General features: G+C 38.9%; 1 protein-coding gene across 1 annotated transcript in view; it reads right to left on the bottom strand.

Moving 5' to 3' along the window:
* Window positions 1-3658: 3658 nt before the first annotated feature.
* The window catches only part of TMEM170B (transmembrane protein 170B), a 35158-nt gene continuing 27043 nt past the window's right edge, over window positions 3659-11773 (bottom strand). The window contains exon 3 of the mRNA XM_073678775.1: window positions 3659-10091. Coding sequence (XP_073534876.1) covers window positions 9961-10091 — 131 coding nt within the window. The 3' untranslated portion in view covers window positions 3659-9960. The remainder of the gene's footprint in view (window positions 10092-11773) is intronic.

The following is an 11773-nucleotide window of genomic DNA, read 5'->3' as shown; positions in this document are numbered from 1 at the left end:
GCAGCAGGATGTAGAGGTAGAGACCTTGATTCCAGTGATATCTCACTTACTTGCCTGTGTGCAGTTGTTTCAATACAATTAGTGTTTTATCAGTAGATTATGACTACAGGACTAGGTGTCACATGCCTGCTAGTCAACTGCATGGTGTAACCACGCCCTCACAACAGATAGCAGCCAATCAATGGTGTGGGCGGGATTATATTGAGCTCAGCATTCAGAGAACTGGTAGATCGGCAGACGAGAAGACATTGTATCACACCCAGTAAACAAAGTGATACATTACTGGAATCAAAGCCTCTGTCCCTACATTATGCTGCTCTCAGATGAAGATCAGAAACCTAGTGACAGATTTCTTTAAAATAATGAATCAGGAAGAAAAGAGATATAAATTTGTCTCATAATCATTTTCCATTCAAAGCATTATAATATGATATATCATAATATGATAACTCACTAAATTTATTTGAGGTCTTATAGAACAATTGCATTGTCATATTACCATGAGTAGTACTAAATTACAAATTCAGCTTTGCTATCCTGTTAAACTCAACAAGTCTGTATATGTATAAAGATATACTAGTTAAAGCTGGTAATATTGACATTCCCATTAAGCCTTTCCCACAAAAAAGAAAAATCATAAGCCATTTTACTTGTATTAATATTGTTTTCCATCTACGAAATGAGAATGTACCAATGAAGAACTTTCGAAGGAAACCTGTCACGTTAAAAATGGTACCTGATCTGCAGGCAGGAAGTTATAGGTCAGGAAGAGCTGATCAGATTGCTATACATTTTTGTGGGATAAGTTTCAGTAAAACTTGCTGAAATCCCTGGTCCCGTGGGCGGTCCTATTCAGTAACTGACAGTCTTCCCTTTATGACTATATGCAGAGACAGCTGTCAATCACAGAGTAGGAACGCCCACTGGACTCATATGCATACAAGCACAGGAGAGACAAGTTATATTGAATCTTTTCCAGTAAGCCTATATACTGTATGTATCATTCTGCTCAGTTTCTCCTTGTCTATCCCATGATGTTGCTGGGACACTGCTGTGCAACGTGACAGGTTCCCTTTAATAAATAGACGCCATCACAACATTTTTATTAGCACTGGAGGTTTGGCACTTGTATCTACTTAATCACCCTTCTTTAATTCAGTATTCTTGTAACACAGATTAATATTGACTGGTAATGCACTGAAAAAGTTGTTCTTATAATACGTGCAGCCATAATGGTTGCAATATTGGGTATAAGTGCCCTAGTAAATGATGCCTACAAAAAAGTAGTACTACTAGCTACAAATGTAAAAGTGAGTTAAAATAACATGTAAAGCAAACGTCACTGAAAAGTAGCCAACCCCCTCAATATTATCAGTGACCTATCATACGGTAGCCATTTACACATGTGGAGGACGTATACAGCTTGTGCTACTTTTAGTCAATTCAGACCACAGTTATCGCTTGTCAATGGATTATAAAGTGATAATGCAATACTACTTGGCGGACAGTCAAAAACATCCAGTCCATGAGTCTGCCAGAGTAAGATCACCGCTTGCTGACTTACTGAGCGGGGTGAACTCTCCTTTATAACATCCATAAATGGCACAAAGAATATAGACAAAAAGTATAAAGTGTACACAAAGCTGCAAACAAATTCCCTTATAGAAAGACAAAATCCATCACATAAACGTACAATATTACTAAGATAACTTAAAAGGTGATAGTGTTACTCAATTATTGTTCATATGACCATCACTACAACACAAACAAGCCACAGTCATCACTTGAAAAGTAATATTAGCACTACAAAGCAGCCACTGCCACTGATAATATCCTCACTTAGTCATAACAACTCACAAGACACCATGAGGAATATGGTTTTGTACAATACTGGAACCTCTGCATTCTTATTCACATAACACATTGCACATTCAAGAAATTCACAGAAAACATTTGCAAAAACAAAGTCCTGTCTCTAGACATTTCCTTTAGATGGTTTGCCCCTTTTATAATGTTAGTAAGGTCATAGAGAATCAAGTAACATCATGAGTTTGATAAGGATAGCGGAATACATGCAAGCAAACTAAAGCATCTGACTATACTGATTCTGGCTGTTTGATGAAGCTTTGGAGCATACTCAAGCACGCCATGCAGATAGCAGACATCGGGGGACCTGTTTTGCCCATTTCCAACTGAAAGGGCTTCTATACTTTCAAGTAACTTTTCAGAATATGCTGCCGTGTGTGTACATAAGCAATAACACAATTTCTGGCCAATATATCTTGCATGTTCACCAGTTTTAAACTTTGCAGGCTCTGTCTCTAAAGTGCAATCACCTCTGAGCTGGTAGGAGAAGACTACCTGCTGTGATTTCTTCCATAAACAGCACACAGAGAGGGATTCCTGCTCTTCTTTCCCTCTTTAGCACATTGAGATAAGAAACAACAACATAGTGGAAATTATACAGCAGTCTTGAATTGTCTGGAAGTGAATCAAGTTTTGGGGTAAGGTAAAAGACTTGTTAGAATGCTCAGCAATTGCTCCCTCAATCGTGTCCTTTTTATAACTTTTGTTTTGTCTCATATTACAATTAAAAGTAATTAACATAAAATAGTTTTCAAAACCTCTGTCTGCATTAAGACAAAGTATTGCTAAGTCCTGCTCTCTTCTCCAAAGAGAAAGGAGTTCAGGTGGCCACCAACCAGAGACGGTACTGATCAGAAAAAGAATAAGTTCTCTGCAGGATTTTTGCAGGGACTGATGGTTGCAGGATCATGCAGTAAATAATACAGCCTGACAAATATTGGGGGCAATTACATTACTTGAGAACCTTAAAGAAGTGTCTAATTTTTCCACCCCAAAGCAATGACTGGGCCAAAAATCAGGTCACGAAAAGGATACAGAATCACAAGTGCTTGGACTGATCAATATTCTGCAAATTTCTTCATCAATGTTATCAAAACGTCTAAGAAAGGTAAGGTGTTTCACTGACCATAAGTGCCCGCTCATTTGTGGTGGTAAAGAAGCGATCCTCGTTCACTCAACCTTATTTTTGTTCCGAGTGCAGTTAACTAACAATCTCCTTCTGGTTATGTTTTCTAATATCCCATAACACATAACATGTCATCTAGAGGTGTACATGCTGCAGATCCATGTAGACAATTGTGATAATTGTAACACTGGGGGTTAAAGGAGTTGTCCAGAACTTTTATATTGATGTTCTATATTTAGGATAGGTCATCAATATTAGATCGGTGGAGGTGAGGCATCCTGCACCCTCACCAATGAGCTATTACCGGTGCTGCCCAGATGTGATCAGTTGTGGAGTGGAACAGCAAAGCTCCATCAAATGAATAGTGGTTGTAACGGGTCATTTGAATAGGAACAAATTTGCTGTATCTGGTGGCAGTCGCAGGTTGATGGACCTGTGCTGTTCCGCTCCACAAATGATCACATCTGGCAGTCACCAGCACTGGAAACAGCTGATTGATTGATCTGATATTGATGGCATATCCTAAGGACAAGACATCAATATAAAAGCACTGGACAACCCCTTTAAGGACAACTCCGGTCCTCGACATTTAATCCCTGGGGTCAATTGCAACACTGTCACTTACAGGTCTATGCTATTGACATAAAAAATAATTTTGTTTAAAAAAAAAAAAAAAGTAGTAAAACTATACATATTTGGTATTATTGAAAGTGTACTGACCCAAATAATCAAGTTAACATTTGTTATTTTTTACCGCAAAATACACTCACAAGTCACTGATGTCATCTGCGGGGGTGGCACTGGTCTCTGCTGCTCATTCTCTCCTTACATCGTACACTGACAGTGCGCTCTCTTGCTGGCTTGTCACTTCTTATTAAAGCTGGTGAGGGCATTGTCACTGTGCACGGAGAATAATAGTGTACAGTGAGAGGAACCTAGTGAGCATCCGTTGAAATTGACAACTGACATACGCTCACTAGAGCAGGGACTAACCCAGCCCCTGAAACGGACATTACTGATGACACTTCGTTTCAGGGTGGGGGCAGAGGCTACGGCAGTGCCCCCTAATGACGACTTGTTTCAGTATCCCAGCATGCACTGGGAGTCTCAAAGAAAGCATCATCACACATGAAGTAGGAAAAAAACAAAGCAGTTAGAGTAGTAAGGGAACGATAGGGACTTTTTAATTAAAGTATGTTATAAAAGAGATTAGATTATGAAATTAAATAGAGATTTAGGATTAAAATAAATTTTAGTTTTGGATCACCCCTTTAATGAATTGGCCACATAAGGTTTAAAATAGTTAGCTCAATCGCCAAGATTTTTAGGCTTTTCTTACATAGTGTCTCTAGAAACTCTAAATATCTCTTTGGAGTTGTGAAGTCTTCCAGGCGGCTCCTGCTTTTGTAGCTTTTAGTTAAATACATTCCAAGAAGTTTTTTGAATTTTTTTGCATAGATTGTATGGATTAGTTATTTAACAATATTATTCATATTACTCATGAAAGTATAGATCTGAAAGTCCACAATGTGATTGTGCATTCTTCTAAATCTGTGTTGTCTGCTGGGTTTCAACATGACAATTCCCACATAATTTCTGAGGGCAATACATTGTAGCCCACTTTCCTACACGTGCTTCTCACTTTGGCAGATGAGTCATAACCATATATTACATACTCATTGACCCATTAATGTCAAACTCAAACACAAAGAGGGCCAACTAGTATACAAAATAATGGGCCCCACATAGTGCTCCATACAGAATAATGGGCCTCACATAGTCCTCCATACAGAATAATGGGCCTCACATAGTCCTCCATACAGAATAATGGACTCCACGTGGTCCTCCATACAGAATGGGCCCCACGTAGTCCTCCATACAGAATAATGGCCACACATAGTCCTCCATACAGAATAATGGCCACACATAGTCCTCCATACAGAATAATGGACTCCACGTGGTCCTCCGTACAGAATGGGCCCCACGTAGTCTTCCATACAGAATAATGGGCCCCAAACAGTCCTCCATACAGAATAATGAGCCCCACATAGTCCTCCATACAGAATAAACATTGAAACATTGGCAAGAAGTATTTTTGTAAATACCTCTTGTTGCTATTCTTGCCTGAGTCGGCGCTATAGCTGACCGCTCACTGGGCATCCATCATGCGACCCCAGCTGTAGCCTGCTCTGACATCTGCTGATGTCAAGTCAAGTTCTGGGAACCCAGAGGCGTGACCCAGTGACACGCACCCCCAAGTGACTGGGCTGTGGGCAGCGTTTCACTGAACGTCACACCCCAGCATCCAGAGAGCGCTTTCTCTATCTCTCTTCTGCATTCATTGGCCGCAAGCGTGTGCTGGATGCTGGATCACATAGATTAGTGTCACTAACCAAACAACAACATGAAGACCAAGAAGATCTCCAAACTTGTCAGGGACAAAGTTGTTAAGAAGTACAAGTCAGGGTTGGGTTAAAAAAAAATATATTCCAATCTGTGATAATCTCTGGGAGCACCATCAAATCCATTATTATCAAATGGAAAAAACATGGCACCACAACAAACCTGCCAAGATAGGGCCGTCCACCAAAACTTTCGGACCAGGCAAGGAGGGCATTAATCAGAAAGGCAACACAGAGACCAAAGGTAACCCCGAAGGAGTTACAGAGTTCTCAAGCAGAGATTGGAGCATCTGTCCAAACGACCACCATAAGCCGTACACTTCATAGAGGTGGCCTCTATGGAAGAGTAGGCAGAAAAAAAGCCTTTACTAACACGCAAAAATTGTAAGGCTCATACTGAGTTTGCCAAAAGACATGTGGAAGACTCCCCAAATGTATAGAGAAAGGTGCTGTGGTTAGATGAGACTAAAATTGAACTTTTTGGCCATCAAGGTAAACACTTTGTCTGGCGCCAAGTCAACACAGCTCATCATCCCAAGAATACTACTATCCCCACAGTGAAGAATGGTGGTGGCGGCATCATGCTGTGGGGATGTTTTTCAGCAGCTGGGACAGAGAAAATAGTCCAAGTCGAGAAGATGAATGGTGCGAAACACAGGGATATTCTTGAGCTAAATCTGTTTCAGTCTGTCAGTGATTTGAGACTGGGATGGAGGTTCACCTTTCAACAAGACAATGACCCGAAGCATACTGCTAAAGCAACACTGGAGTGGTTTAAGGGGAAACGTGTAATGTTTTGGAGTTGCCTAGTCAAAGTCCAGACCTTAATCCAATTGAGAATCTGTGGTCAGACTTGAACAGTTCATCAGAGGAAACTATCTAACTTGAAGGAACTGGAGCAGTTTTGCCTTGAGGAATGGGCAATAATCCCAGTGGCAAGATATATGGAAAGCTCATAGAGACTTACATACAGACTTGCAGTTGTAATTGCAAAAGGAGGCTTTACAAGTTACTGACTTTAGGGGGTGAATAGTTATGCACACTGAAGTTTTCAGTTATTTTGTCCTATTTGTTGTTTGCTTCATAAAAAAAGAAAACCAAATGTTCACAATTGTAGGCATGTTCTTTACATAAACTGATGCAAACCCTCCAAAAAACCCCGTGAATTTCCAGGTTGTGAGGAAGCAAAACACAAAAAATGCCAAAGGGGTGAATAGTTTCACAAGCCACAGTATGAATATCTGGCAGAGCTGTGTGTGTCTGTATGTACATGTAGCAGAACTGTGTGTATGTATATGTGCATATGTAGCAGAGCTGTTTGTGTATAATACACACTGCAGAGAGACACCAACAATAGATTTCTTACCTCTCTATTCTACCCTATTACATTAAAATTAGGATAATGACCCCTCTACTTTACATGACCAGGGAAGTTTTAATTAATAGTAAAATGTTTTTCCTATTTTCTGCTGTCTAAACCTGGGGTGCGTCTTATGGTAAGGTGCGTCTTATAGTCCAAAAAATCTGGTATATTATTTTTACTAAAGAACTACATTTAAAATCCTACATTTTGTTTTTGGAAACTGTCAACAAGGAGTTGAGCCGATTCCCTACACTGCAGTGGAACAGCAAGCTCCTACGTTAGTTTACTATATGGGGGTTGAATTAATGACTACATCAAATATCAACCAAGCCATATCAAGCAAGGAATGTTGAGAGATTTCCACCCCAAAGCCTGGAGAATTACTCTGGTCTATAATAAAAAGAGCTTATAAGTCATAATCCATAGATGTCATGCAATGCAGAAAACGTTACATGCTTTAAATGGGATTATATGTCAACAGTGAATGCATGTTTATATGTGAACTTACACTTTATATCAATATTTAATGTGCCCCTTTTATATTCAGGTCATCTTATTATTTTGGGTTAAATACTAAAAGTGTTGGCATAGAAAACAGGCATTTCTTTTTTAACAAGCATTTAGAGAACCTCAGAGAGGATATATAGTAAGAATGGCAAATATCATTGTGATATATTAATAGTGCACAATGCTCATCAGCAGTTTTTCCTTATGTTCCTCTAATTCATTAGCTGGATCTATATTATTGCTCCTGGTAGAGGAATAGCTGGAGAAATCATCCCACCAAAAGAAAACGAATGTCAAACCAATGTTTGTTGTTTTCAGCCTTTTATACCAATGAAAGTATAGAAAGTCTAAAACATAGTGTGCCAAAGACTTGATTCTACTATTCTTATTTATAACTACCATATAAAGTTGTTTGCTAAGAACAGAGCAAACTGAAAGTCTTATGGTGATATATAGATGTTAAAGAGCCATAGTTTTCATGGAAAGTTTATTTTTGATGAGGCTCAGCTCTGCTACATCTGTATTATATATGATATAACATACCAGATGATGCAGGTTAAGAGCACATAATAACTGTGCTAGTATGGCTCTGCATATGTTCCCTTACTGTAATTAGTGCATGTAACATGCTACAACTGTAGAAAAAGACTTAGGCCATATTCATGTATTCAGTATTTGGTCAATATTTTACATCAGTATGTGTAAGCCAAAACCAGGAGTGTGTGAAAAATACATAAGTGGTGAAGTGTTTCTATTACACTTTTCCTCTGATTGTCCCACTCCTATCTACCAATATAAATGTAGGAGAGAAGTCACATAAGGATAGGTCCCCAGCAAAAGAAGATCGCCTTCTAGTGGCTGCTGGGCACGCATGAATTGGCCAAATTATGTGCAAAAAGTATCTTCGTTTTTTCTATTTTCTAGAGCAGTAATGCAATTCATATTTCATATATTTCATTTTCACATGCTATAGCACTACAGAGTGCAACTTTATTTCCAAGATACCACACCACAGACACAGCATCACAGTAACAATGGCAGCCACATAGCACCAACACCCAGTGAAAGGAGCCGTGAGGCAGCCATTGTTGTTGTGCCTGTGGGGTGGTATGACCTGTAGCTGTGGGGGCTTTCCCTGCAGCATCGGTGCTGTAGGGCACCTGGATCGTTCCCCCTACTATTTGCCGAACCTTTAAGGTTATGGAAGAGGTTCACAGTGACGTGGCAGTGAGCTTCATACTGTTTTCTCAGAATGCTAAGTTCTAGATGTGAGGTCCACGTCTTTTCTACAAATGTAGTACAGTGCATATAATATGGCACCCTCAGAAGTGTATAGGCCAATACTGTACCGCCATATGCCTTAAATTTCAGGTTTTTCCTGTAGCTCATACAGAATCCCATAGAAAAATAATTGTGCCATGCTTCCCCAGATGTTGTGTTATGGAGAAATTCTCTTTACAAGCATTTCTTCAAGATAAGAATGCCTTTGTACTATGGAGCACCAAACAGAGCACATAACATGATTGCATCTCTGCAGGGCAGAATCTAGGGACTCTGTGCTTCTGTACAGCCTCCACCATGTGCATTACACCGAAGAATGCACCAAAATCCAACAGTGACGGCCCCTATCATGTCTGGTGATAATGCTGTCTGGACTGCTTACAATATACAGTACATATTACAACATATATATCTGGCCAAGACTCCATTCTCATACTGTTTGTGAACTATACACTGCATATGCCTAGCAGTTCATAGGGCTCCGTGTTGGGATGGTCCATTTTTGGTAGTAGACTACACTTATTTACAATGCAGTGCCATAAACAAGTGTACAGCAAGGTATACATCTTATTAAAAATGGGAGTATACATTGGCTTATGTTCCACATTGCATCATGATATACATTAGGAGATCTTCCTGACACATATCTTGGGCGGACAGTCCTTAGATGGGAGTACTCACAGGCCAAAATAAATATCTTATTAGACCGATAGCTAAAGCTATGAAACATTTGTACTTACTGGCCAATAGACAAGTTTCAAGGTTCGTAACGAAATGTGAAACACTCCTAATTATATACGTCATCAATATTCATCATGTCATCATCTAAGACTAAAATCATAAAAAAATGACAGAAAAACAATTTGGCACATATAAACTTTCCACCATTGCCCTTTATCCACAGCAGTGTTAGTGTTCTGGGGTCAGCAATATCAGTGTCCGCCACCTTGGAAGACCCTCTTGCACTGGGTATTATCAGATTAACCCCCAACAAAAATTCTGCTACTTTTTGGTATCCTGATCCAAAATCTCATCTGGTGTGATATAATGAAATAGTTAGAACAACACTGTACACCACTGCCATGCTCACATCACTAGAGGACTAGATGGCCAGACCAGGTGCTCCTTCCTACCGCGCTGTAGGAAATGTACTGCTCCTTGCCTGTGACTGAGGCACGTGAGGTGCTAGACAATTTATTAGTGCAACAGCTTAGCAATCGGAAGCCACTTTTTCTGAAGAGATCATCTTCCCTTGAAATGTGAAGTTCTGCTGAGGGTCACTCTTCAAGATATCGTTCTTCATTACTACACACTGGGTAATGGTCCGCACTACAACGTTATGTATGTAATAAAATTGTGCATTTACTTTCCTTCTCAACAGAGCCATTCCTTCACGTATTTCTGCTCAGAATGTCTCATAGCGTGGCAAGAACACGTGAAAAGGAAATGATTATAGTCAACACTGTCTGCCCAGCTCCAAACACCAAAGCTTCTAGAGGTGCCATGTTCTTCCCCGCAACTTGATAGATGCCTGCAACTGCTGCACCTGTAAAAGGATGAAGATTGCATGTTATCAACAACCGATCAGACAGCGAAACGTTACCTCCCTCACTGGTCAGAAGGGCCCGACTAAGGCCATGTGCAAGAGTTTTTTACCTCAGTATTTGGAGAGTTTTTTACCTCAGCATTTATCTAAAAGCTAAAACCAGGAGTGGGTGATAAATACCGAAATGGTTTCCATTATACTTCTCCTCTGACTGTTCCACTCTTGGTTTTGGCTTACAAATACTGAGGTAAAAAACTCACCAAATACTCAATGTGTGAACGTGGCCTGAGAGGAGAAGCATGACTGCTGTATGTAGACCACTTTACATAATGGTTTTTATCCACTACCTTTAATACAGGGTCTAACTGTTAAACTAGCTTAACCCCTTAGTGCAAAATGAACTACATGACGTACGTCAAGCTCTGCTAGTGGTACCTGGTAAGCGCACATACCTCAGCCCCCATGATATGATTAAGGGGTACTGATGGGTTACCATAGTAGCCAGAGGACTACTGAAGACCCCATTCACTGCCATCTTGGAACTCCTGACACAGGCTGGGCTTCATAGGAGACTGTGACTTTTACTGTATACTGCAATACTGTGATGCTTCAGTATATACTATAAGTGCAATAAAAATGATCAAAACATCATATGCACCTCAAATTGGTATCACTAACGAAAAGTCCTACTAGTCTCACAAAGGGACTTGTGAGACTAGTATGTTATTTAAAAAGAAAAAAAAAGTTTTTAAGCGTTATTAAAGTAATATAAAAATAAAAAAAACAAAATCACAGAATTAATATAAAAAATGGTTTGTTAAAATAAAAAAACTGCAAAAACGACACATTATTGATATGATCATAACAATCCTTACTATAAAACTATATCACTTTTCATCCCGTACAGTGAACGCAGGTAAACAAAAGAATATGAAAAACTAGATCATAAGTTATTTTATTAATCTTGGCTGTAAGAAAATTAAATAAAAAGTAATAAAAATAATTATGTATTTCAAATTGGTATAACTAAAAATCATAGCTCAATATTCAAGCTTTCATACAGTTCAGTAAACAGAAAACTGGAAAAATTAGGGCTCATAAAATATGACTTAAAAAAAGATTATTTTTTTTTAAAAAGTGATTTTTCTCGTGAAACAGTAGCATGACATGAAAAAGTTTTTTTAATGGGTGGGTATAAACTTAATCAGATTAACTCACAGAATAAAGTTAAGACATAAAAAAGGGATCAAAAATGTGTATGTATGCAAAGATGGTTTCCAGGAAAAACTACAGCTTGTTCTGCAAAAAATCAAGCACTGATACAGCTCCATTTACACAAGATAAAAAGATATGGGTATCAAAATATGGTGACCCCCGAAAAATATTTTTCTTTAAAAAAAATTTTTTTGTGCAAAAGTAACAAAACCTAAAAACAAAAACCTAACCTAACCAAATCTAAATTTGGTATTGTCGTGATCGTATCAACTCATATAATAAAGATAACTTGACAATTGTACTGAATGGTGTGTAAAAAAAACCACAAAAACAAAATACAGAATGTTCAAAAAGTCTCATGTACAACAAAGTGGCACAAATGAAACCTACAGCATGTCACACAAAAAAATAAGTCCTCATACAGCTCCAGTGATAGAAAATTGCGAAACTTATGGCACTCAGAATAC

The sequence above is a fragment of the Phyllobates terribilis genome, unplaced genomic scaffold (assembly GCF_046119375.1).
Source record: "Phyllobates terribilis strain yellow unplaced genomic scaffold, ASM4611937v1 Scaffold_4__5_contigs__length_816908805, whole genome shotgun sequence".
NCBI classification, from domain to species: domain Eukaryota; kingdom Metazoa; phylum Chordata; class Amphibia; order Anura; family Dendrobatidae; genus Phyllobates; species Phyllobates terribilis.
Note: the sequence above shows the minus strand (reverse complement) of the source record. Positions and strands in the feature narration are given on the sequence as shown.